The sequence below is a fragment of the Petromyzon marinus genome, chromosome 32 (assembly GCF_048934315.1).
Source record: "Petromyzon marinus isolate PM22_M1 ecotype Great Lakes invasive population chromosome 32, UKy_Petmar_22M1.pri1.0, whole genome shotgun sequence".
NCBI lineage: Eukaryota > Metazoa > Chordata > Hyperoartia > Petromyzontiformes > Petromyzontidae > Petromyzon > Petromyzon marinus.
Window position 1 is genome coordinate 13,458,092 of NC_133698.1, and position 27,995 is coordinate 13,486,086.

The 27,995-nt window shown below is 50.8% G+C and overlaps 1 protein-coding gene across 5 annotated transcripts; it reads right to left on the reverse strand.

Annotated features, from left to right (window-relative positions):
* Positions 1-32: 32 nt before the first annotated feature.
* On the reverse strand, positions 33-27,980 carry LOC116948207 (carotenoid-cleaving dioxygenase, mitochondrial-like). Of its 5 annotated transcripts, XM_076071319.1 has the most exons (14): positions 22,675-22,926; positions 15,660-15,774; positions 14,649-14,721; positions 11,636-11,793; positions 10,643-10,854; positions 9,389-9,504; positions 8,905-9,007; positions 8,244-8,387; positions 7,416-7,579; positions 6,494-6,700; positions 6,088-6,186; positions 4,398-4,586; positions 3,114-3,224; positions 33-1,900 (listed from the first exon to the last, which is right to left on the reverse strand). In XM_076071319.1, the coding sequence occupies exons 3-14, from the start codon at positions 14,712-14,714 to the stop codon at positions 1,784-1,786; spliced, it is 1,686 nt and encodes a 561-aa protein (XP_075927434.1). In that variant the 5' UTR covers positions 14,715-14,721; positions 15,660-15,774; positions 22,675-22,926; the 3' UTR covers positions 33-1,783. The 5 variants fall into 5 exon arrangements, with proteins under 5 accessions (XP_075927434.1, XP_075927433.1, XP_075927432.1 ...); XM_076071318.1 differs by lacking the exons at positions 15,660-15,774; positions 22,675-22,926 and adding an exon at positions 27,928-27,980; XM_076071317.1 differs by lacking the exon at positions 15,660-15,774 and having other exon boundaries at positions 22,675-22,925.
* Between the last annotated feature and the right edge of the window lie 15 nt (positions 27,981-27,995).

Sequence of the window (27,995 nt, forward strand, 5' to 3'; positions counted from 1 at the left end):
ATGATGCACGTTGCATAAACTGTAGTCTAAGAATCTTTTGATAATCTTTATTCGGATTTGAAGACGGCACAAAATACAATAAAATTGTGGAATTCATTTACAATAAAATATCCCAATAATCGGCATTGGGGAAAGTAACACTGCATGGAGTGACATCGCTACGACGAGCCTAATGATTACCGCACCTTGCCGCTCCACTCGTGCCAACCCGGCCGCTGAGGCACTCCAACTCGACCCTGCCAATGGAAACGCGTGAGAGCCACGCCTGCGATTGGTTGCGTGGCGAGTGGAAATGGGCACGGAGGGGAGTCCGGTTAGCCTCATCAAGATGCCTAGCCTGCTCTTGCTGCTTTAGACATTTAAACTTTTTTATGATCAACCGCTGTAAAAAGAAAAAGTAACACTTTGAAATGGGTGTCGATTAAAACATTTTGTCACCACGGGTGGGATAAATAACTTGGCACTCCTTGCACGGTCGTGCCACAACAATCTGTTGTCGTCACCTGACATGTGACGCACTCCTTGCACGGTCGTGCCACAACAATCTGTTGTCATCACCTGACATGTGACATGACGCACTCCTTGCACGGGCGTGGTACAACAATCTGTTGTCATCACCTGACATGTGACATGACGCAGTCCTTGCACGGGCGTGCCACAACAATCTGTTGTCGTCACCTGACATGTGACGTGACGCACTCCTTGCACGGTCGTGCCACAACAATCTGTTGTCATCACCTGACATGTGACATGACACACTCCTTGCACGGGCGTGGCACAACAATCTGTTGTCATCATCTGACATGTGACATGACGCACTCCTTGCACGGCCGTGCCACAACAATCTGTTGTCATCACCTGACACGTGACATGACACTCCTTGCACGGTCGTGCCACAACAATCTGTCGTCATCACCTGACATGTGACATGACGCACTCCTTGCACAGTCGTAGCACAACAATCTTGCGAGTATAGAAAATCCACATTAAAGGCGTAATTCATTCCCACACCCAAACAACGTTCTTTATAATTTTTAAACAATGGATATTAATTCAAAGCTACTAACTACATTATAACCACACTATTTAAAAACATGGTTAATCCATGCATGAATTAACATACAACAGCCCATTCATAGGGGAATGGTCGGTAAGCAAACATTGGTCTCTGCGGAGGCCTATCATTAAGCGATTAGTCGTTAACAGGGGTGGTCGTAAATTGGCTTCTGTAGATTGAGTTTTAAAAAACATACAAAACTAACACTCATGAACAAAGTACAATCGTGTAGTTCACTGCAGAGGTTACTAAGGGCAGTGGGGGGGTGAGGTAGTCCAACAACTGGGTTCCCAATTAAGTCGGAGTCCACCTAGGGGTGGGCCCTGTTACAGCTCCGACTCAACCTGCAACTTGTGTTCAAGCGTGGGGAACGGAACAGAATGCTGGGATCCTGGTGCCTGTACCAGTCAGGGTCCAAGGTCTTTAACCATCGCAACCAGGGTGAACGTTTGAATGGTACAAGCATTTGATTTATATAAAAAGAAGTTCTGCAAAAGTGTGGCTTAGGATGAAATAAACTACAAAAAAAGTAAAGATTAAGAGAAGCAAAAGTCTGACACTCGAGGAAGTGGGGCTTACGAAAGGTTTCATTACCATTGCTCAAGTCGTACGAGTGTGAAAAGGAAAAATTACTCTGTGCAAGTTCGAGTCCAGCTTCAAATTGGAAACCCCGGCACTTGTTCACGAATTAATTCCTTCCCTCCTCTGACGTGGTGCTCCGTTCACTCATATCCCCGGAGCGTATTTGCCATGGAAGCCGTAAGGGATGGGGACTCGAACCTCTGCCCGGGCCACTTCAGCGAAGGTGGCAGCGTCGAGGATCAGGAGGAAGGCGGGCAAGTCCTAAACACGGGACAGACCAACTTTCATCATCACCATCATCAATCACCACACTCTTCATTTTCTGATAATTCCCATTTAATTTCTCATTTGCGTTGCCATTCCTAGTGTAATTGTTTTGTCATTTGCCATTCTCGTCGATACTGTGCGATGTCATGGACGAGTCCATGACTTTTGTCAATCTACTGCTGGATGACAGCCCCCCCCCGCCCCCTGCATGTCCCGGCTATTTGCCTGCGCTGCGAGTCGGTGAAGGCAGCAAGCGCCGCCGCCGCTGTGGAAGCGTCGCAGCAGTGCCGCCCTCTACTGCCCACGATGAGATGTCATTTACTCATCATCCATTTACCCTTGCCACCTCCTCCACAACTTTATTCAGCGAACTCCTCTCCAGGCAAACTATTTTTTATTTTACCAGGTAGGGCCCACTGGTGTAGGAATCCCGCACCGATTTAACATCACGATGGGATTTTTTGTATTTTTTCACACGGAATGACATCGCGATATCAGCATCCCACAACCTCGTGGCTCTCAATGTCACCGTCTTGGCGTTTCGTCCACTCTGTTGCCCGAATTCGACACGCAAATTAAGTCGATTCTCTTTGGCAGTTTGATCTCCTGCGGTTCACTCGCCACGCAGCTTGCCGTGAGGTCTTCTCATCCTAACTTTCTATTTTACCAGGTAAAGCCCACTGAGCTACGTAGCTCTTTCTCAGCAGCGACCTGAGCCACAAATGATAGCTCAACGAAGTGGCTTATCACGTGGAAATTTATAGCAGCCAAATAGTCTAAACGCACGTTTTTAAATTTGGAGGGAAAAACATGGAGGACATGGAGAATAATCCACGCAACCCTGGGGTGAACATGCAATCTCCAAATATACGAGCATCAAGGTCAGGATCGAACTCACGACCTCCTGGATACCCACGAGGTCATGAACACGCAACCTGCCGGATTCTCCGCAGCAATGCACGACCACCCAGAGGGCAGAAGACACCACCGGCCTTTCGGGATCGCCTTCGAGAACAATCTCCACCGTCGTAGAAGCGGTGCGTAGCAATAACACATTCCGCCGACAGCAATGACCACAAGGTTTGTCGTCCGTTTTACTTTCTGAAGTGTCTTAGAATGCGGAGAATGCGATACAGTGATACAGTATCGTGCCGCGTTGTCCCGCCGTCGTGGCGCGACCCGGTAGGGGGGGTGGGTGGTCACGCACCGGGAGGGGCGAGACGACCACGGAGAGGAGCAGCCCCGAGTCCTCGCGCTCCGCGCCCGGGGACTCCACGAAGACCGGCTCGGACGGGAAGTATCCCGGCAGCTTCCACTCCTGCGGCGGCGGCGGCGTCAGCGTCAACATCGGCCACGAGGGCAGTGCCTCTCAACTTCTGTTCGGGACTCCCCCCTTTATTATAACATGTGAGCAGTCAATTTAAACACGTGAATTATGAATGTGAGCAGTGTTGCTCATATTCTGTGTTGCTCAGTCTACAGGCGCTGTAGCCGGGGCGGGGGGTGGTGACTGCCTGGCTCTGTGCGTCTGGGACCCGTTTAAGTACATTTCTTGATCGTTCGGATGATATCTCTCGCTTGCGTATTCTCCAATACAAGCGTTCCTCTTGCCATCTCTCAGCACTCTGCACTACGAACCCGGCAACCCGAGTTCGATTCCCAACCATGGCTGACATCAGTGGCTGGGTCGACTCCATAATAAAAAAATAATTACTTTAACACCAACAAACACAAACACACAATTGAAACATCACCCGGAGTGCAGGTTGGTATTCTGTGTGGTGGGGGGGGGTCACACACGCTCAGCCCAACAGCCTCGGCGTGTATCGAGGTCAGCTGATCGTGGTCTCGCCTGCTGTGGGTTCCAAGGCTTCTCGTGTCTGGGCTCCATCACCGAGGAACTCTGCCGAGCGTGTCACAGATTCCGCCCACAGTGGCTACTTTCATAGCAAGCCTCGAGGCCTTTTCCTACAATTTATCCCTCCGGTTGTATTTTGGCATCTTGGGATTATTTTACCGTCCCCGTTCCTTTCCCCTTCACTGGATGCATTTTCATGACGTTGTATTTAAGGTGCTGTCACACCACTCGTCTGTGTGACGTGTGAACCTCGCGTCGTCAGTGGCCTTCTAACGCTCGGCGTAATGGAAAGGGCTCTCGGCGGACAACCAATCGGTGGTGCGCGTCATCGTTCACGGAGGCCGCCCCCCCTGCCTCACTCCTCCGCTGCTTCGAGGCCCCCCCCCCACCTGGGTGAGGCACCAAGCCCAACCCCAGCCCCCTACACCCAAGCCCTGCCACGTCCATCTCCGGATTTTGCTTGCAATAATTTTTCCCTCCCCTCCCCTTTCTTGTTCTGTGGTCGGTGCAATGTACCGGGCTCGCGTTGAGTTGGGGGGGGGGGGGCAGGGAAATAAGACAAGTAAATTAATAATAATAAATCTACGGCCGAGGGACGGCCTCGCCCCGGCCTGCTGGCGTCCGGCTGCTCACCGCCGCGAGTGCCCTGGCCACGACGTCCACCTTGAGCAGCGAATCGCCCACCAGGTGGCGGAAGCCGCAGCCGTAGGCAAAGCGGTAGCGGCGGCCATTGTGCCGCGCGTAGTTCACGGCGGGGAGCTCGAAGCCGCCCGTGCGGGATAGCTCCTCGTCACTCAGCAGCGCCTCAGGTTCCACCCACACCTGGGAGGGGGGGGGGCACGCGCACAACACGCGCACAACACGCACGTGCAACACGCACACAACACACACACAACACGCACGTGCAACACGCACGTGCAACACGCACACAACATGCACACCACACACACCACAACACACACACAACACGCACACCACACACACACACAACAAACACACAACACACACACCACACGCACACCACACACACACAACGCACCACACGCACACCACACACACACCACACACCACACAACACACACACCACACGCACACCACACGCACACCACACACGCTAGCCTTCGTTTCGTGCTGCTCGCTAACAGCGCTTGCCCCAACAGCCTGTTTGTTTTAGGGGCCGTCCATAAATGACGTCACGCGATTTTGGACGATTTTTGACCCCCCCCTCCCTCGTCACACGGCGTCACAAAAAGTCAGACCCCCCCCTCAAATATGACGTCACAAAGCTCTGCCCCCCCCCTCCCCAAAAAAAACACATGCTTCAAATCGCTTTAAACTATTGTCATTGTAGTGCGTATTTAATGTGGCGCTGCACTCTGATGTTGTAGGAGAAAACATTTATTAAAAAGTCTATTTAATTAAGTAGAACGTGTTGTTTATATTTATTGAAAGTTGCACATTTTGACGTGACGTCACATTTCTCAACCCCCCCCCCCCTCGTCACACATCGTCACAAATGTCTGACCCCCCCCCCCCCAGGTGCGTGACGTCATTTATGGACGATCCCTTACATGTACGTTGAACTTCTTTGCACGTAGAACTCATTTTGCGCCGTACGTAGCCAACCGTGCTAATCGAAGTTGCGAGGGAAGGAGAACAAACTAGACACAAGTAGCAGTTCTAACTAAAGGAGTATACTTCAATCGCGTGTGTGTCCAACGTACATAGCTCCAGTGGCTTACAAATATCTAAAGCAAGAGCATTCCAGACAGCCACAAAAGCGCATCCGAAAAAGCTATGCACTTTTAAATCAAGATAGAAAGCTCATTTCTTTAGAACTGTTTTTGTGTTTAGTTTATTGTCCTTCCCCCGCACCTATTACACGTGTTTGGCTACGTACAGTGCAAAAGAAGTTCAACATACACCACACAGTCCCTCGTTTCCTTTCAGCACGAGGCAATACCTTCATAGCGGTTGTGTTCCACTACACACATCCACAATTGCGAACACAATGCACGGGTGTGTCACACGCACGAGTGTGCCACACGTGTCACACGCACACGTGTCACACGCACACGTGTCACACGCACACGAGTCACACGCACACGTGTCACACGCACACGTGTCACACGCACACGTGTCACACGCACGAGTGTGCCACACGTGTCACACGCACGAGTGTGCCACACGTGTCACACGCACACGTGTGACATGCGCGCCACACGCGCGCCACACGCACACGTGTCACACGCACACGTGTCACACGCACACGTGTCACACGCACACGTGTGGCGCACGTGTGCCACACGTGCGCCACACGCACCTTGCTCGTCTTCTTCGGGGTTCCTCTGGGTGTCGATGCGGCCTCTGGCAGGGGCAGCACCAGGCGCTGGAGACCGTAGCGTGGCCCGTTCTGGTACACCTGCACAGCCAGCAACAAACAAAGATCCCCCGTGTAGCCTTGCCAGACTGTAGGGACAAGTGCTGTGAAAGTGAGCAGCACCCAAGAAGGCCGGAACAACCTAGGGAAGGCCCAGGACCGGTTAGAATAATCGTCATCACCCGTGTTGGCCGTGAGCGGGTATCGAACTCGGGTCGCCGGGTTCGTAGCGCAACGCGCTGCCCGCCGCACCGCCGCTCTCCCCCCCCCACCGCACGCACACCGCCACACACGAGTCGTCGCTCACAATTTACAGAGGGGAGCAGGGAGGAGGAAGGGGGGAGAGTACCTTCCGCAGGGCGGCGCCCGTCTGCCGCATGTTAACGAGGTGGTAGGTGGAGTAGGCGCCACTGCCCTCCTGCACACACACGTCCACCACGAGGCGCCGGGCCAGGCGGTGCCGCCCCCCCCCCGGCTCCTCCGTCTCCTCCTCCTCGTACGCATTCACGTGGTGCAGGCACACTAAGGGACGGGTCTGAAACTCCACGGGCACGGGCTGGGCGGGTGGGCACATGCACAAAGACAAAGATCCCCCCGTATAACTTTAGACTGTAGGGGCAAGTGCTGTTAGCGAGCACCTATGAAGGCCGACATGGCACACGAGGGCGTGGGTGGCCAACACCACGCCCTGCCGCCTTTGTCTCCCTAGTGGCGAGGTTTACACATCACACTGCGTACTCATTTGAGGCCGAGTCGACCTAGGGGAGGCCCAGGACCGATTCAGATAATCGTCACTGGTGTTGGCCGTGAGCGGGAATCGAACCCGGGTCGCCAGATTCGCAGCGCGCTAACCGCTACACTACCGCACATGGACACGCAGACACACACACAGACACACACACAGACACACACACACAGACACACACACACAGACACACACACACACAGACACACACACAGACACACACACACAGACACACACACAAACACGCACACACAGACACACACACACAGACACACACGCTAAGACAAAGACCCCCCCCACCCCGTATAGCCTCTAGCAGACTCTTGGGGCACGTGCTGTTAGCGGGTGCCTACAGCGTGCACTTCACTGATAAAGGTCGTATAGTAAGTATACGAAGGACAGAGATGGTGACGATGGATGAGGCGGGGGGGGGTGCGTGGAGCTAATTAATTGCAGACGCTGAGGACAGCCACCTGCAAAGCAGTGTCGCACGATGGAGGGGGTGCGGGGAGGGGGGGCGGCGTACCTGTCCCGTGTGCTTGTTCACCACGTGGACGCGAGTGCCACGCCGTGGCTCGTACACCATTGCCTGCTCCACCGTGGCCTTGTGGCGGAACGGCAAGCTCATCAGCCTCACAATGTCCACGCGCAGGGGCATCTCCAGGAACACAATGTAGTTCTCCGTTATGCCTGGCCACGCGCAAAAGGCAAAAGACGCCCCGTGTAGCCTCCACGGTCTTTCAGAGCGCCTACGAAGGCCGGCAACGTTCTGGCCTGGCCGAAATTTCACCCCGCTCCTCTCGTCATCACCAACCGGCACCGACCGGCGTGTCGCAGCAACCCTCGCCGGCGGCAACCCTCGCCGGCGGCAACCCTCGCCGGCGGCAACCCTCGCCGGCGGCAACCCTCGCCGGCGGCAACCCTCGCCGGCGGCAACCCTCGCCGGCGGCAACCCTCGCCAGCGGCAACCCTCGCCGGCGGCAACCCTCGCCGGCGGCAACCCTCGCCGGCGGCAACCCTCGCCGGCGGCAACCCTCGCCGGCGGCAACCCTCGCCGGCGGCAACCCTCGCCGGCGGCAACCCTCGCCGGCGGCAACCCTCGCCGGCGGCAACCCTCGCCGGCGGCAACCCTCGCCGGCGGCAACGCTCGCCGGCGGCAACCCTCGCCGGCGGCAACCCTCGCCGGCGGCAACCCTCGCCGGCGGCAACCCTCGCCGGCGGCAACCCTCGCCGGCGGCAACCCTCGCCGGTGGCACGGCGCGGAGATCGAGGCCCTCGTCCAGCAGTGGAATGACAACAACAAAATGGCTTTGCGGATTGTGTCTCGAGGTACCGGCCCCCAAGTGGGGCTCACCGAAGCTGTGGTAGTACGAGGGCTTGAGCCGCGACGAGGCCGGGATGGACGCCACTATAGCGGCCCCTTCCAGCAACGCCGGCCGCCCGTCCACCTGCCTGCCGCTCCTGCTGGCCGGGATGCGGATGACGTTGTAGCTGGGGCCTGCAAAGGGGACGGGTGGAGCGAAGCAAGAGCCACAGTGGGAGGGTCTTATGACACGCGGCACCATGTGGACTCACGCGGCATCTCAATGGGGCACCTTCTCTCCCTCTCTCTCCCATGGTGTTGCACAAAATTCAGCGGCCCATTGAGCCAAAGAACTACGCAGGGAGGCACGCACTTAAATATTTAATAACATGCGAGTGATAATGATTGCCATGCCAATTTGAAACGGGTCATCAGGAAAGTATATTTTTTATGTAATTCTTATCAGGCCGCATGGATAAACTGCAGTCTCCAACTCTTATCAACAACTCCACCTCTCCGGCCTCTTTCACGTGATGTGAAGCAGAGCCATTGCCTAAAGAGGTCACCTAATGTATACTTCTTAGGCCACTGTAATTAATGAATTTTGTGTCATCGAATCTGCGAGTAGCTGGCAAGAGAGGAAGTAAAGTTTCTGGCCATGCGAAGCCTGTCGGGGGGTGGGGAGGTGGGGGGTGGGGGGTACAATACTCACCGCCTTTGCCGAAGCTGTTGCCCATGTTGTAGGATGTCCCATCGGGGTCCGAGTGGGGGTGCGCCGTCGCCATGCTCACAGCCACCATGTCGCTCCAGTTCACCTGGCGGGGTCAGATGGGGGTCACCGCTAGCCACAAAGGTCAAAGTGCAGCCCTGCAGTGTCTTGAGCACGCTGCTGCTGGTGAAAGGGCCACGGTTAGAGGGCTGCGTTCGACCGAACCCGCGAGGGATATTTGGCCTTCCCTTCCGCACTGACGTCTTGGAAGAGGTGGGAGTAGCCACACTCTACCCCACCGCGCACGACCTGTAGATCCACCGACTTTGTCCACCCAGCGATATAAATCTAAGTGCCAGAGGCAGTTGGGTGGACAGATGGAGGGGGCGGGGGAGGCCACGTCGACCCGGCAAAATTGCCGAGCCGGTGACGTCGACCCGGCAAACGTCAAAGGCCACGGCGTGTTCTTCGTCGTCGCCGCCATTACCTTCTCCTTTGTCTGCAGGGTCACGGGGTCGATCCTGCGCAAGGCCGGGGCCTCAGACATGGCATAGAAGTCCTGCTGGTACTCCACGATGGACACCAGGTGGTTGTCGGACATCTCTGCACGGTTTGACCCAAGGTAGAAAGCAATTTAGGTAAAAAAAAAATTAAAAAATTTGCACGCTCGTGGATCACGCGACGCTTTCCCACGCGTGTTTGTTTTCGACATGACAATCATCGCGGCATCAGTTTCCCGCACCTTTTTTTACCGCGTTCCGCGTTTTTTTCGTTATCGTCGTATTTGTGCTTTGCAGCGCTTCCCGTACGAATAAAGATCACTTAAAAAGTTATTCAAATGCAACTCACTTGACACGATCCTCGTCTTTCAAATCACTAAAATTTCACAACCTCCCGAACGCGGCGTGTAACACACGCGCAGCGGTCAGTTAGAAATCATCAAATCAAATGACCGATTTTTCTTATTCAACAGATATTTTGTCCAAAAATATTTTAGGAGCAATGATATACGTGCTTTGGTATTTTAAAAACGCAGACGGTATGGCTATTGTGGATCGTACAATACCGCAACATTGCCTGACCGCATTATTGCCCGACCGCAACATTGCCTGACCGCAGCATTGCCTGACCACAGCATTGCCTGACCGCGGCATTGCCTGATCGCAGCGTTGCCTGACCGCAACATTGCCTGACCGCAACATTGCCTGACCGCAACATTGCCTGACCGCAGCATTGCCTGACCGCGGCATTGCCCGACCGCAACATTGCCTGACCCCAGCATTGCCCGACCGCAGCATTGCCCGACCGCAGCATTGCCCGACCGCAGCATTGCCTGATCGCAGCGTTGCCTGACCGCAACATTGCCCGACCGCAACATTGCCTGACCCCAGCATTGCCCGACCGCAGCATTGCCCGACCGCAGCATTGCCCGACCACAGCATTGCCTGACCGCGGCATTGCCTGATCGCAGCGTTGCCCGACCGCGGCAACCCAGCACAGCACCAACGAATACCGCTCGCCGCTAAGTGGCAGGGACATCGCCACGAAGCTCGTGCCAGGCCAGGTGCACCTCGCGGCCAAACGGAAGCGTCAACCAAAGGCTCGCCGTGCAGGAGGAAGTTACATTCTAGCAATACGTTTGAAAATGTCAAATCGGCGATGCGAATCGCCATATTTTGAACAATCCGCACGCCGCGACGTCGCGTAGCGGAGTGCGGCACCGCCCGCGCTCGCCACGCGCCTGGGACCCTGAAGCAGGCGAGGAAGCGGTCGAAGAGCGTCTTGCAGGGGTCAGGAAAGGCCACGGTGCCGAACTCAGACACCACGATGCGCTGCCGGGCCTCGTTGCGGAGGTACGAGTCGCTGCGCAGGAAGCGGCTCGAGTAGGAGACGCGGCCGTCGTGCACGCGGAAACGGTGCATCAGCGCCATCCCGTCGAACCAGTGGTTGTAGCTGCGACGGGGAGACACCGTCCGTCACGTTAGTCTCCAGGTATTTTACACCCAGTGGTTGTAGCTGCGACGGGGAGACACCGTCCGTCACGTTAGTCTCCAGGTATTTTACACCCAGTGGTTGTAGCTGCGACTGAGAGACACCGTCCCTCACGTTAGTCTGCTGCTATTTTACAACCAGTGGCTGTAGCTGCGACTGAGAGACACCGTCCGTCACGTTAGTCTCCTGGTATTTTACACCCAGTGGTTGTAGCTGCGACTGAGAGACACCGTCCATCACGTTAGTCTGCTGTTATTTTACACCCAGTGGTTGTAGCTGCGACAGGGAGACACCGTCCGTAGACGTTAGTCTCCAGGTATTTTACACCCAGTGGTTGTAGCTGCGACTGAGAGACACCGTCCATCACGTTAGTCTGCTGTTATTTTACACCCAGTGGTTGTAGCTGCGACAGGGAGACACCGTCCGTAGACGTTAGTCTCCTGGTATTTTACACCCAGTGGTTGTAGCTGCGACTGAGAGACACCGTCCATCACGTTAGTCTGCTGTTATTTTACAACCAGTGGCTGTAGCTGCGACAGGGAGACACCGTCCGTCACGTTAGTCTCCAGGTATTTTACACCCAGTGGTTGTAGCTGCGACTGAGAGACACCGTCCGTCACGTTAGTCTCCTGGTATTTGACGGTTGAACCACCACACATGACCAAGAGACGACGTATCATCATCACCCCGCTCACCCCACACCACCCTGCTCACCCCACACCACCCTGCTCACCCCACTCACCAGTCTGGGCCCACCTCGAAGCGACCGGGCCCGTTGCGGAGGAGGGAGCCGCTTAGCCAAGCGGGGATGCGCCCGGTCACCGTAGCCTCCACGGGGCCCTCCACCTCCTCCACCGAGCGCAGGAGCGGATACAGAGGCAGCAGATCCGCGTCCTCGGCCTAACAACAACAAACTTTCAAGAGCTGCCAATGCACGAAGCAGCTCTTAAAGAGCCGCTGGTTACCGGACCCCCGGCCTAGAGGGACACGGAGAGAGGGACACGGAGAGAGAGACACGGAGGGACACGGAGAGAGGGACACGGAGAGAGGGACACGGAGAGAGGGACAAGGAGAGAGGGACAGGGAGAGACACGGAGAGAGGGACAAGGAGAGAGGGACAAGGAGAGAGGGACACGGAGGGACACGGAGAGAGGGACAAGGAGAGAGGGACAAGGAGAGAGGGACACGGAGGGACACGGAGAGAGGGAGTCACGGAGAGAGGGACAAGGAGAGAGGGACACGGAGAGAGGGACACGGAGAGAGGGACACGGAGAGAGGGACACGGAGAGAGGGAGAGAGGGACACGGAGAGAGGGACACGGAGAGGGGGACAAGGAGGGACACGGAGAGAGGGACACGGAGAGAGGGAGAGGGGGACACAGAGAGACACGGAGAGAGGGACAAGGAGAGAGGGACACGGAGAGAGGGAGAGGGGGACACAGAGAGACACGGAGAGAGGGACAAGGAGAGAGGGACATGGAGAGAGGGACACCGAGAAAGGGACAAGGAGGGACACAGAGAGAGGGACACGGAGAGAGGGACACGGAGAGAGGGACACGGAGAGAGGGACACGGAGAGAGGGACACGGAGAGAGGGACAAGGAGAGACAAGGAGAGACACGCGGCGTTGTCTACTCCGCCCAGACTGCTTGATGACGGATATCGAAGATCCCCGTGACATTCTTCGAAACAAGATTGGGGGTGTGGGGGGGGGGCGTGTGCCGAGGTCGCGGTTGGCTACGTAGGGTGCGAAAGAAGTTCAACGTGCGTACACGCGGTCCGAATTTAACAATTCCCTTCAACCACTGCGCCCGGTAAGTGCCCCTTTGGAAATTGCCACGAGGTCGCCCCCTCCTGGCGGACTAACATCCGCATTGTGGAGGTCTACCAATGAAAGTTCGTGTCGTAGTGTCGTGCGCGTGCGTGCGCGTCACAGTCGCACTCTTTCTTTCCAGCCTGTTGATTGGCCAAAAAGAAAACGTACAATCGGGTATGTTAACACAAAATTAAGTGGTTTTAGATTTAAAACATTTTTAAGTTTAATTACGATAAAATATATTTTAAACTATCTTAAAGTCCAATTACAATTTAAGAAAATTATTTTCTCCGCTAAGAACCACGGAGAAACCAATATGAACCACAGGTGGGATTGTATCCGATCTAACAATTTTACAAATAAAACTTAACTCTTCCGTTGATTTAAAGTTTAATTTGTTAATCATTGTAGAATAACAGTTGCAATGAATTTATAATGCTGTATATCTTGGTTTGTTTTTTATGTTTCAAAGTCTAAGTTCATGCGAAACTGTTGGTATAGTCCCCTGCTGAGTGAGTAGTACATTCCGAACAGCCCAACAGCTACGGTGAGCAATGTGGATCAAAGCGATTTGTGATTATTACAGACTGCAGAATCAGAATATTCACACTGCAGGAGGAATCCGATGAGCTATAAAGCTCTTTTTCACAAATGTCCAGTAGGGGCACGGTGTAAGAACGTTGCAACAACGTGAAGTACAACAACACGACAGTAGTGCAAGCACAAGGAAGGTAAATCACCCAAACACATCTGCAGTATCTATTAAAGTTAGGCCTTGTGAGTTTTGACATTCGGCAGGCGCAGTTCGTGGCCACTCGGGGGCGTTGGGGCGCCACCCCACCAAGCCGCTGGAGCTGAGAAATTAGTTTTCAAATAAAAAAAACTTCTCTCTGAATTGTTTCGTTGTGTTTAACAATTTTTTTATATATATGATTCTTTCAACGTGAATTGCCTCAGTCTGATTCGTGCCATACGTAGCCAACCGTGCTAATCGGAGGTGCTGGGGGGTTGAACAATAAACCAAAACACAGAAAGCAGTTCTAAGGAAATTACTTTTCAATCTCGGTTTGAAGTGTGCGCACACACACACTCATAACCAAGCCAATAAAAAATAAATCGTCTTTGCATGACGGGGACAGCTGCCGCCGGGGGTGCCCCTTGCTGCAGGATGCCTCCGGTTGCAACTGCAGGAGAAGCGCGGTACGAACGTTCAACTACGAACGTTCAACTACGAACGTTCAACTACGAACGTTCAACTACGAACGTTCAACTACGAACGTTCAACTACGAACGTTCAACTACGAACGTTCAAGTATGATAGTTAAAGTACGAAGGTTAAGGTGCCATTGACTCACAGAGTTCGGAGGCCGCTGCTGGGCAAGAACCCCCCCCCCAAGGAAAGACAGGAAGGGCAGGGGGAATGAGGACAGGGGGAATGAGGGCAGGGGGAATGAGGGCAGGGGGAATGAGGACAGGGGGAATGAGGACAGGGGGAATGAGGACAGGGGGAATGAGGACAGGGGGAATGAGGGCAGGGGGAATGAGGGCAGGGGGAATGAGGACAGGGGGAATGAGGGGAGGGGGAATGAGGGCAGGGGGATTGAGGACAGGGGGAATGAGGGCAGGGGGAATGAGGACAGGGGGAATGAGGGCAGGGGGAATGAGGGCAGGGGGAATGAGGACAGGGGGAATGAGGGGAGGGGGAATGAGGGCAGGGGGATTGAGGACAGGGGGAATGAGGACAGGGGGAATGAGGACAGGGGGAATGAGGACAGGGGGAATGAGGGCAGGGGGAATGAGGGCAGGGGGAATGAGGACAGGGGGAATGAGGACAGGGGGAATGAGGACAGGGGGAATGAGGGCAGGGGGAATGAGGACAGGGGGAATGAGGACAGGGGGAATGAGGGCAGGGGGAATGAGGGGAGGTTCACCACGTCGTACCTTCTGGAGATGTCGTGTTTGCGGCTCCCCGCCATCACGTTGCTCGCTGATCACCGTCGGTTCCATTGTGTCCCTGGAGCAGGTCGGGTCAAGGTTGACACACAGACAGCGGTGGGGCAGTGTGTGTGCGTGCGTGTGTGTGTGCGTGCGTGTGTGTGCGTGCACGTGGAGCGGTAGTGCAGCAGTTAGCATTGTGCTGCACACCAAACCCGATAGCCAGAGTTTGATTCCCGCTCACGGCCAACACAAGTGAAGATTATCCGAACCGGTCCTGGGCCTCCCCGAGGTCGTCTCGGCTTCAGTGCTGTATCGCCACCTCCAGAGACAAAGGCGGCGGGGCATGGTGTGCTGGCCACCCATCCCCTCGCGTGCCGTGCCGGCCTTCATAGGCGCTACTCGCTCACAGCACTTGCCCCCGACAGTGTGTTAAAGGCTACGAAGGGGGATATTTGACTTTGTTTAGTCTGTAATTATGGGAGCGGTGGCAGTGATCACGCTCACGGGCCAACGTCGGTGGTAAATATTGTTAGCCACGCCAGAAGGCGTAAATACTGCGCCATTACCCTGTCCAGTCGCTCGCTCTCGTAGAGAGAGAGAGAGCGACTTTGACTTTTAAACAACTTTTATTGCCGCCAGCAGCAACAGCACTGGAGGCGATTCCGATACGAAACACACAAAGTCACCAGCAACACAAATAAAACAAACGCTGTAAATCCACGCGCTGTAGCGCAAAATGCACCACGCACAGCACTAAAGAAAAGCCACGTGGTGGTGGTGGTGGTCATCACGCACGCCACGGCAACGAGCGAGCGCTTCAGAAGGTGAACACGAGGGTGCCGTCCATGCTGCCAATTTATAACATTTTTGACATGCGTTTTTCTGGACTTTTTTATTGTTATTCTGTCTCTCACTGTTCAAATAAACCTACCATTAAAATTATAGACTGATCATTTCTTTGTCAGTGGGCAAACGTACAAAATCAGCAGGGGATCAAATACTTTTTTCCCTCACTGTAGATAGGAGAAATGTAGCACGCTGTATATGCACGGCGGGATGGGAGTCGAGATGCGGACAAGTTGGAAATGAGGCCCATTGAGCTCCTTGGGACTCGAAGCTTTAATTTGTTCTGTGTACGGACAGACACGAAGGTTGTGTTATTTGCCGTCATATGCAATGCCGTTACTTCTATTCTCCACAACCACGTGAATGATTACGTTGTGTTAATCCTACATACAATAGAGTCAGTAGTATCGACTATTTACTGACTCTACACATCTCTACACACCCTAAATACAACAGAATCAGTAGTACCTACAACACCACTCGACATACAACAGGGTCAGTAGTTCATAGCCTTGGTTCTTTCGGTAAAGTCACGTAGAAGGGAAACAATAAAATAATAAAAACACAAAACAATAAAATTCTCACGACGTCCCGACTGCAACACAAGCAATCATCATTAGGTGTGAAAACCACAACAAGAAAATTTTAATAAAGTGGAGTTTTTTAACGTCAGCACCACGGAGAGCGATTTGGCAGTTTGTTCAGATGGACGAGTCCATCTATGTTTGGAAAAGAGGAGGGGGGAGACGAAAACTAATGGATGCGGTCTGAAAGCCACCTTAAGCGTGATCAATTAATTAAGACCCGAAATGGTTTATGAAATCCTTCCAATGATTGCTAAGCCAGAATCCATCTTCTCGGTTGAAATTGTCTCTGTGTTTGTATATGTGGATAGCCTCATGAACGAATCTCTCATGCGTGGTTTTCACACCTGATGATGATTACTTGTGTTGCTGTCGAAACTTTGTGAGAATTTTATTGTTTTATATTTTTATTATTTTATTGTTTCCCTTCTACGTGCCTTTACCGAAAGAACCAAGAACATGAATCCCTGCAGTCACGAAAGCTTTAAATCAAAAGGGTCAGTAGTATCTACTACACCACTCGACATACAACAGGGTCAGTAGTATCTACTACACCACTCGACATACAACAGGGTCAGTAGTATCTACTACACCACTCGACATACAACAGTGTCAGTAGTCACTACTACACCACTTGACATACAACAGGGTCAGTAATATCTACTACACCACTCGACATACAACAGTGTCAGTAGTATCTACTACACCACTCGACAAACAACAGGGTCAGTAGTATCTACTACACAACTCGACATACAACAGGGTCAGTAGTATCTACTACACCACTCGACATACAACAGTGTCAGTAGTATCTACTACACCACTCGACATACAACAGGGTCAGTAGTATCTACTACACCACTCGACATACAACAGGGTCAGTAGTCTCTACTACACCACTCGACATACAACAGGGTCAGTAGTATCTACTACACCACTCGACATACAACAGGGTCAGTAGTCTCTACTACACCACTCGACAAACAACAGGGTCAGTAGTATCTACTACACCACTCGACATACAACAGGGTCAGTAGTATCTACTACACCACTCGACATACAACAGGGTCAGTAGTATCTACTACACCACTCGACATACAACAGGGTCAGTAGTATCTACTACACCACTCGACATACAACCGGGTCAGTAGTATCTACTACACCACTCGACATACAACAGGGTCAGTAGTATCTACTACACCACTCGACATACAACAGGGTCAGTAGTATATACTACACCACTCGACATACAACAGTGTCAGTAGTATCTACTACACCACTCGACATACAACAGGGTCAGTAGTATCTACTACACCACTCGACATACAACAGGGTCAGTAGTATCTACTACACCACTCGACATACAACAGTGTCAGTAGTATCTACTACACCACTCGACAAACAACAGTGTCAGTAGTATCTACTACACCACTCGACATACAACAGGGTCAGTAGTCACTACTACACCACTCGACAAACAACAGGGTCAGTAGTATCTACTACACCACTGGACAAACAACAGGGTCAGTAGTATCTACTACACCACTCGACATACAACAGGGTCAGTAGTCTCTACTACACCACTCGACATACAACAGGGTCAGTAGTATCTACTACACACTCGACATACAACAGTGTCAGTAGTATCTACTACACCACTCGACATACAACAGTGTCAGTAGTCTCTACTACACCACTCGACATACAACAGTGTCAGTAGTATCTACTACACCACTCGACATACAACAGTGTCAGTAGTCACTACTACACCACTCGACATACAACAGGGTCAGTAGTATCTACTACACCACTCGACATACAACAGGGTCAGTAGTCACTACTACACCACTCGACATACAACAGGGTCAGTAGTATCTACTACACCACTCGACATACAACAGGGTCAGTAGTATCTACTACACCACTCGACAAACAACGGGGTCAGTAGTATCTACTACACACTCGACATACAACAGTGTCAGTAGTATCTACTACACCACTCGACATACAACAGTGTCAGTAGTCTCTACTACACCACTCGACATACAACAGTGTCAGTAGTATCTACTACACCACTCGACATACAACAGTGTCAGTAGTCACTACTACACCACTCGACATACAACAGGGTCAGTAGTATCTACTACACCACTCGACAAACAACAGGGTCAGTAGTATCTACTACACCACTCGACATACAACAGGGTCAGTAGTATCTACTACACCACTCGACATACAACAGTGTCAGTAGTATCTACTACACCACTCGACATACAACAGTGTCAGTAGTCACTACTACACCACTCGACATACAACAGGGTCAGTAGTATCTACTACACCACTCGACAAACAACAGGGTCAGTAGTATCTACTACACCACTCGACATACAACAGGGTCAGTAGTATCTACTACACCACTCGACATACAACAGTGTCAGTAGTATCTACTACACCACTCGACATACAACAGGGTCAGTAGTCTCTACTACACCACTCGACATACAACAGGGTCAGTAGTATCTACACCATACTCTTTGGTTCTATTCGGTAAAGTCACGTAGGTAAAAAATAAAACAAAAATCACGACGTTTCGGCCACAACACAGGCAGCCTTCATCAGGTGACCAGACTGCCAACATAACAAAAACACGTCCCCATAGACACACACACACGTCCCCATAGACACACACACAGACACACACACGTCCCCATAGACAGACACACACATAGACACACACACACGTCCCCATAGACACACACACACGTCCCCATAGACACACACACACATAGACACACAAAGACACAAAGACAAAGATCCCCCATATAGCAAGTGCTGTTAGCGAGCACCTATGAAGGCCAGAACGGTACACGAGGGGGTGGGTGGCCAGCACCACGCCCGACCGCCTTTGTCTCCCTAGTGGCAATGTTTACACACCGCACCAGGTACTCATTTGAGGCTGAGTCGACCTAGGGGAGGCCCGGGACCGGTTCAGATAATCGTCACTGAGCGGGAATCGAACCCGGGTCGCCAGGTTCATAGCGCAGCGCGCTAACCGCTACACTATCGCTCCCCACAATAGACACACACACACATAGACACACACGTTTCGTATTGTTTAAAAACGCCTCACCGTTGGTAGATTAAAGAGTTGTGTATCACTTTCACGGGAAGGCCAACAACACGACGAGGTTTTTCACAATTAGAACACCATCTTTTCAGAGGTCACTCACAACAGCCCCACCAAGTGGACATGTCACGTGGTCCGCCACGGTTGTCTTTTCACGACGAGGCGACGTTTTGTTTGCGAGCTCTTTTGAAATCCATTTAGCCGAAATCGCGGCCGTTGCTCTGGATCTGCATGCGCCGCACGAAAGAAGAATCCGCCGATATCAGCGTAAATATCTAGAGGGGGTGCACGCCCGTGGGCAATCCCCGACGGCGGACGTATGTGTGTGTGGCTGACTGCCGATGGCGCTGCTGCTGCTGCCCCCTGCCCAGAGTCCTCGCGCCCTCTCACAGACAGCGCAGCCGTCCCCGCTGTGGCCGCGGGTTCAGAGTTGAAATCGCCGCGACATCACAGCCATGGTCAATCCACTGCTGGATGAAGGCCTCTCCCAAAGCCGTCGCCATCCCCCATTCCCCCCCCCGCCACCACAATGCTAGCGCCTGCACAAACGAGCCAATTCCATCGCTCCATCTCGTCCCTGGATGTCCGATCGTTAACCGCTCCGTTTCACGTTGGCCGCTGCCACTCACGCCACAATTATTGACCCTCGGCCATCATCCCGTGCAGCGACAGGTCCTGCCCAAGATCACCCGTGCAGTAACACATAAAACACAATAGCAGTCTTGACTTTCCTCCCTTCTGCCTTTGACCCCCCCCCCCCGCCGTTCCGATTTCAGTCTCCGCAATTCCAAGCGCGCGTGGCATTCTCAGGGCCCTCGCTCCTCCACGACCTCAGGGCCCTCGCTCCTCCCCGACCTCAGGGCCCTCGCTCCTCCCCGACCTCAGGGCCCTCGCTCCTCCCCGACCTCAGGGCCCTCGCTCCTCCACGACCTCAGGGCCCTCGCTCCTCCCCGACCTCAGGGCCCTCGCTCCCCCACGACCTCAGGACCCTCGCTCCCCCACGACCTCAGGGCCCTCGCTCCTCCACGACCTCAGGGCCCTCGCTCCTCCACGACCTCAGGGCCCTCGCTCCTCCACGACCTCAGGGCCCTCGCTCCTCCACGACCTCAGGGCCCTCGCTCCTCCACGACCTCAGGGCCCTCGCTCCTCCACGACCTCAGGGCCCTCGCTCCTCCACGACCTCAGGGCCATCGCTCCTCCACGACCTCAGGGCCCTCGCTCCTCCACGACCTCAGGGCCCTCGCTCCTCCACGACCTCAGGGCCCTCGCTCCTCCACGACCTCAGGGCCCTCGCTCCTCCACGACCTCAGGGCCCTCGCTCCCCCACGACCTCCGTGCCGTCGCTTTGTGTTGCCGCCAACCTCCACCCAGCGTGCCGCTCGCCGCTTCCCACGTGCGGAAGCCGCGCGGCGTCGGCGATCCCGCACCGACGCCGCAACGTCGACGCGATGGGATTTCTGATTTGTTCTACAGGATGACCATTGATCGCGATGTCAGGGTGCCGCAACCTCGTCCTGTGATAGTGTCTTTCAATGTCGCCGTCTTGAAAGTTTCGTCCGCTCCGCTGCCTCGCATTCGGGCACGCGAATCAAGTCGATTCGTTGCCCAGTTTCATCTCCTGCGGGTGACTCCCAAACTATTTACATTTTACCAGATGAAGCCCACCGAGATATACAGCTCCTCCTTCAGAAGCAACCTGGCCACCAATGATAATAGCTCAACGAAGTGGCGACTTATCACGTGGACATTCATAGCAGCCACAACCTCGAAACGCGTGTTTATTATTGTGGGAGGTGAAAACCCGGATGGCCCGGAGAAAAATCCACGTGACCACGGGGATAGAGAGACACCGCAAACCCCAAATACACAGCAGCAGCAGGCGTCAGGGTCGGGATCGAACCCACGACCTCCTGTACACCAGGCGAGGGAGTTAACATCTCACAGCCACCATCCCTCCTCACCTCCGGCTGGCCGAGTTCGATTCCCGCTCACGACCCACCAACAGTGACGATTATAGAACACCGGTCCTGTGCCTACCCTAAGTCGACTCGGCCTCAAATGAGCACCTGGTGCGGTGTGCAAACATCGCCACTAGGGAGACAAAGGCGGCCGGGCGTGGTGATGGCCACTCAGCCCCTCGTGTGCCGAGCCGACCTTCATAGGTGGTGCTACTCGCTAACAGCACTTGCCCCAACAGTCTACAAGTGGGATGTTTGTCGTTGTAAGAGTCCGTGTGGACTCCGTACTCACACGCGCTGTGCTCTGCGAACAATCTTCAAATGCTACGCAGGTGGAATTGTGAAAAATACTCGTCGTGCCAGATGGTTGGCGGTGATGATGGTGGTGGTGGTGATGCCGCTATGCTGATGAAGCTGGTAATGGCGATAAATTTGATGATGGGGCTGCTGATGTTGGCGATTCTGACGCCGCTCATGATGTCTACGACGGCGGTGTTAGTGATGTCGACGTTGTGAATGATGATGGAGATGTTGTGAATGATGGAGATGTTGTTAGCGATGGCGATGTTGTTAGCGATGGCGATGTTGTGAATGATGATGGCGATATTGTTAGTGATGTCGATGTTGTTAGTGATGTCGATGTTGTTAGTGATGTCGATGTTGTTAGTGATGGCGATGTTGTGAATGATAATGGCGATGTTGTTAGTGATGTCGATGTTGTTAGTGATGTCGATGTTGTTAGTGATGGCGATGTTGTTAGTGATGGCGATGTTGTTAGCGATGGCGATGTTGTTAGCGATGGCGATGTTAGCGACGTCGATGGTGTTAGCAATGTCGATGTTGTTAGCGATGGCGATGTTAGCGATGTCGATGTTGTTGGTGATGTCGATGTTGTTGGTGATGTCGATGTTGTTGGTGATGTCGATGTTGTTGGTGATGTCGATGTTAGTGATGTCGATGTTGTTAGTGATAGCGATGTTGTGAATGATGATGGCGATGTTGTGAATGATGGCGATGTTGTGAATGATGATGGCGATGTTGTTAGCGATGGCGATGTTGTTAGCGATGTCGATGTTGTTAGTGATGGCGATGTTGTTAGCGATGGCGATGAATGCGGGCGGGTAAAGACAGCGGAGCCGAGGCTACGGAGTGACCGAGATTGGATTGTTGTGGTCGTCACCGCTCCCACAAAGGGTTGCCTGCATCGTCTCCTACCATCTTTGAGATGACTAAAACTTAATTCCCGGTACGGCTGGACATCTGTGATTACTAAAAAAAAAATAGGCTTCATAGCTCATCGGATTTCTCCGGTATAGATAAATATTCTGATTCTGCTCAACGATGTACCAACCAACACGTGCATCCCCATCTACAAACGCTCTATTTGGAAACGGACATGGAATTCGTGTTGATACGATACCACCGTATCGCCAAAACAACACACTAACCATCATGCGCGTACCTGCAACGATTCTTAAACAACAACAACCACCACAACAACCACAACAACCAACCTCCTCTCGCTTCGCTCCTCCGCTCTCTCCAACTCGATCCAAGCAGTGTCCCCACGGTGCCCACTCTCCTCTTTACAGATTCTCTGTCTACAACCCCGGCCTCTCTCCGCGAGCCTCCTCCTCCCGCCTCCTGTGTTGCGATGTCGACTGAGACCACCACCTGCACCAGTGTCGGTCACATTGCCAAGAAGAGGCGCCGTTTGATGTTTTATTTGACACGGAAATAGTTCAGGGGACGCATCGCACGCACAGCTGCGTGTGCACATGCGCACCAAGTAAACAGCGGACGACAACAACAACAACACTCATGCTGACTTACACAAACACAAGAGGTGATGGAATAAATTGCGTCCATTTGGCCCTTCCCCTTGGTTATTATTTCACATGTTTAGTGTTTGACTGTTATCACCAAGACATTCCATATCTTATCAATTGCTTTTTATCTCTGCGTTAAATCACGTTTAAGATTAAGACGTTTAAGATTTAGACGTTTAAGATTTAGACGTTTAAGATTTAGACGTTTAATATGTAGATGTTTAAGATTAAGACGTTTAAGATTAAGACGTTTAATATGTAGATGTTTAAGATTAAAACGTTTAAGATTAAGACGTTTAATATGTAGATGTTTAAGGTTAAGACGTTTAAGATTAAGACGTTTAAGATTAAGACGTTTAAGATTAAGACGTTTAACATGTAGATGTTTAAGATTAAGACGTTTAATATGTAGATGTTTAAGATTAAGACGTTTAAGATTATGACGTTTAAGATTAAGACGTTTAACATGTAGATGTTTAAGATTAAGACGTTTAATATTAAGACGTTTAATATGTAGATGTTTAAGATTAAGGCGTTTAAGATTAAGACGTTTAAGATTTAGACGTTTAAGATTTAGACGTTTAATATGTAGATGTTTAAGATTAAGACGTTTAAGATTAAGACGTTTAATATGTAGATGTTTAAGATTAAAACGTTTAAGATTAAGACGTTTAATATGTAGATGTTTAAGGTTAAGACGTTTAATATGTAGATGTTTAAGATTAAGACGTTTAAGATTAAGATGTTTAATATGTAGATGTTTAAGATTAAGACGTTTAATATGTAGATGTTTAAGATTAAGACGTTTAAGATTAAGACGTTTAAGATTAAGACGTTTAACATGTAGATGTTTAAGATTAAGACGTTTAATATGTAGATGTTTAAGATTAAGACGTTTAAGATTAAGACGTTTAAGATTAAGAAGTTTAACATGTAGATGTTTAAGATTAAGACGTTTAATATTAAGACGTTTAATATGTAGATGTTTAAGATTAAGGCGTTTAAGATTAAGACGTTTAAGATTAAGACGTTTAATATGTAGATGTTTAAGATTAAGACGTTTAAGATTAAGACGTTTAATATGTAGATGTTTAAGATTAAGACGTTTAAGATTAATATGTTTAAGATTAAGACGTTTAATATGTAGATGTTTAAGATTAAGACGTTTAAGATTAAGACGTTTAATATGTAGATGTTTAAGATTAATACGTTTAAGATTAAGACGTTTAATATGTAGATGTTTAAGATTAAGGCGTTTAAGATTAATATGTTTAAGATTAAGACGTTTAATATGTAGATGTTTAAGATTAAGACGTTTAAGATTAAGACGTTTAATATGTAGATGTTTAAGATTAAGACGTTTAAGATTAAGACGTTTAAGATTAAGACGTTTAACATGTAGATGTTTAAGATTAATATGTTTAAGATTAAGACGTTTAATATGTAGATGTTTAAGATTAAGACGTTTAATATGTAGATGTTTAAGATTAAGACGTTTAAGATTAAGACGTTTAACATGTAGATGTTTAAGATTAAGACGTTTAATATGTAGATGTTTAAGATTGAGACGTTTAATATGTAGATGTTTAAGATTAAGACGTTTAAGATTAAGACGTTTAAGATTAAGACGTTTAACATGTAGATGTTTAAGATTAAGACGTTTAATATGTAGATGTTTAAGATTGAGACGTTTAAGATTAATATGTTTAAGATTAAGACGTTTAATATGTAGATGTTTAAGATTAAGACGTTTAATATGTAGATGTTTAAGATTAAGACGTTTAAGATTAAGACGTTTAACATGTAGATGTTTAAGATTAAGACGTTTAATATGTAGATGTTTAAGATTGAGACGTTTAAGATTAATATGTTTAAGATTAAGACGTTTAATATGTAGATGTTTAAGATTAAGACGTTTAAGATTAAGACGTTTAAGATTAAGACGTTTAACATGTAGATGTTTAAGATTAAGACGTTTAATATGTAGATGTTTAAGATTGAAACGTTTAAGATTAATATGTTTAAGATTAAGACGTTTAATATGTAGATGTTTAAGATTAAGACGTTTAAGATTAAGACGTTTAATATTAAGACGTTTAATATGTAGATGTTTAATATTAAGACGTTTAATATGTAGATGTTTAAGATTAAGACGTTTAAGATTAAGACGTTTAATATGTAGATGTTTAAGATTAAGACGTTTAAGATTTAGACGTTTAATATGTAGACGTTTAAGATTAAGACGTTTAATATGTAGACGTTTAAGATTAAGACGTTTAAGATTAAGACGTTTAATATGTAGATGTTTAAGATTAAGACGTTTAAGATGAAGAAGTTTAAGATTAAGACGTTTAATATGTAGATGTTTAATATTAAGACGTTTAATATGTAGTTGTTTAAGATTAAGACGTTTAAGATTAAGACGTTTAATGTTAAGACGTTTAATATGTAGATGTTTAAGATTAAGACGTTTAAGATTAAGACGTTTAAGATTAAGATGTGTTTTTTTTTAAAACGACTCCCTGTAAAGGCGCCAGCCAAAGAGCCACCGCCTCTGTTCAATCAAATTAGTTGTGCTCGGTGACACTGCTGGTAGCGGTGAACAACCACCAACAACCACCAACAACAACCACCAACAACCACCACCACCAACAACAACCACCACCAACAACCTCCACCACCAACAACCTCCACCACTTCCATCTTCATTTCAAGGGGGGATACAATCTGGATGTGCCCCTCTCCGCCCCTACCAAGGACCCCCACCTTGATACAAGCCAAGGAGGCGTTCTCTGCGAGCAAGACGGAGGGACACTGCGAGAGAACAGATCTCGCTGGCAGTGGTGGCGATGGGGAGCGGTGGGGGAGCGGTTAGCGCACTGCGCTACGAACCCGGCGGCCCGAGATCAAATCCCGCTCACGGCCAACATCAGTGACGACCATCTGAACCGGTACTGGGCCTCCCCTAGGTCGACTCAGCCTCAAATGAGTACCTGGTGCGGTGTGTAAACATCGCCACCGGCGAGACAAAGGCGGCCGGGCGTAGTTCCGTAGTAACTGGTGGCCGTGTGTGTAGTTTGTTCTCATTCCCCCGCACTCCGATGAGCGCAGTTGACCAAAGAAGTTCAACGACACACGGACACACGAAGACAGCTCGACGCGGGGGATGTTCCGTAATTATCCGGATCAAAAGACTTCGCCTGTTTTTCCACCTCCAATTTAGAGCAAAGTTCGGAAGGCGACTCGTGACGGACACGATATCGAGATCTGGACACGATATCGAGATCTGGACACGATATCGAGATCTGGACACGATATCGAGATCTGGACACGATATCGAGATCTGGACACGATATCGAGATCTGGACACGATATCGAGATCTGGACACGATATCGAGATCTGGACACGATATCGAGATCTGGACACGATATCGAGATCTGGACACGATATCGAGATCTGGACACGATATCGCTGTACGCGTCATCAGGAACAAGTTGCTCATCAATCTCGTTCAGAACGATCCTCCAGAAGTAAGAAGACTTGGATCAGCCTCTCCCGATTGCAAAACAGCGCACGAGTTCACTATTTTTTGTTGCTGGGTACTAAGTGTTATTTTTTGTATTTCTTATGCCTAGAAAGTATAAAAATGGCTATTACTCCCCACAAACTCTTGTGCGCCCTTTTTTTTTGAAATCAGCGACTACTACCACGTAAAGCGAGGAAAACCTGTGTATCATACAACAGTATATATACTACAGTATATATCATACAACAGTATATATCATACTACAGTATATATCATACTACAGTATATAACGAACGTTTTGCTGATTGGCTGGAGGGAGCGACTGATGCACCGTGCGAGTTGATTGTGAATCAAGATTACCTAGAGCACGAGACGTGGTCAATAATAAACACGTGCATGAACTAAGACAATGGGAATTGTTATAAAAAAACGGTCGCTTGCGCGGATAATCGTGGAGAGAGGTGCACGCCTGGAACGACATCGAGAAACAGCATCGCGTGCTCATAGATAACCAACACACATTGCTGGAATTACATCGTCAGCTGCGGCTTGGCGAGACTGCGTCACCAGAGGGGATTGAGGGCACATGGGCAATAATAATCAGGGAGTGGCAGCCAAGGGCTAGAACGCTTCCAACAGGACGTCCACCAAAGACAAAGGTCCCCCGTGTAGCCTTAACAGACTGTTGGGGCAAGTGCTGTGAGCGAGCACCTATGAAGCCCGGAACGGTACGCGAGAGGCTGGGTAGCCAACACCACGCCTGACCGCCTTTGTCTCCCCAGTGGCCGTGTTTTTACACACCGCACCAGGTACTCATTTGAGGCCGAGTCGACCTAGTGAAGGCCCATTACCGGTTTAGAGAATCGTCACAGGTGTTGGTTGTGAGCGGGAATCGGTCGCCGGGTTCGGAGCACAGCGAGTTAACCGCTGCCACGCTCCCGTTCCCCGTCCAGCAGCATCAGCAGCATCAGCAGCACCGCCACAAGCAGCAGCATCAGCAGCTCCGCCAGCACCGCCACAAGCAGCAGCATCAGCAGCACCGCCACAAGCAGCAGCATCAGCAGCTCCGCCACAAACAGCAGCATCAGCAGCACCGCCACAAGCAGCATCAGCAGCTCCGCCACAAGCAGCAGCATCAGCAGCACCGCCACAAGCAGCAGCATCAGCAGCTCCGCCACAAGCAGCAGCATCAGCAGCTCCGCCAGCTCCGCCACAAGCAGCATCAGCAGCACCGCCACAAGCAGCAGCATCAGCAGCATCAGGAGCTCCGCCACAAACAGCAGCATCAGCAGCTCCGCCACAAACAGCAGCATCAGCAGTATCAGCAGCATCAGCAGCTCCGCCACAAGCAGCATCATCAGCATCATCAGCAGCATCAGCAGCACCGCCACAAGCAGCACTGTGTACTGACTCTCTTGTCGCGGGCAGCAACATGGACGTTATTGTTGTTGTTGTCGATGAGAGTCCCGGATGGGAAGC

Coding starts and splice junctions, on each gene's coding strand:
- LOC116948207 (XM_076071318.1), bottom strand. CDS start 27,950: ATGTTGCTGCCCGCGACAAGAGA. Junction 10,855..11,635: donor TTCGAGGTGGGCCCAGACTG/GTGAGTGGGGTG, acceptor TCCCCGTCGCAG/CTACAACCACTGGTTCGACG. Junction 6,187..6,493: donor CGGGCGCCGCCCTGCGGAAG/GTACTCTCCCCC, acceptor CTGGCTGTGCAG/GTGTACCAGAACGGGCCACG.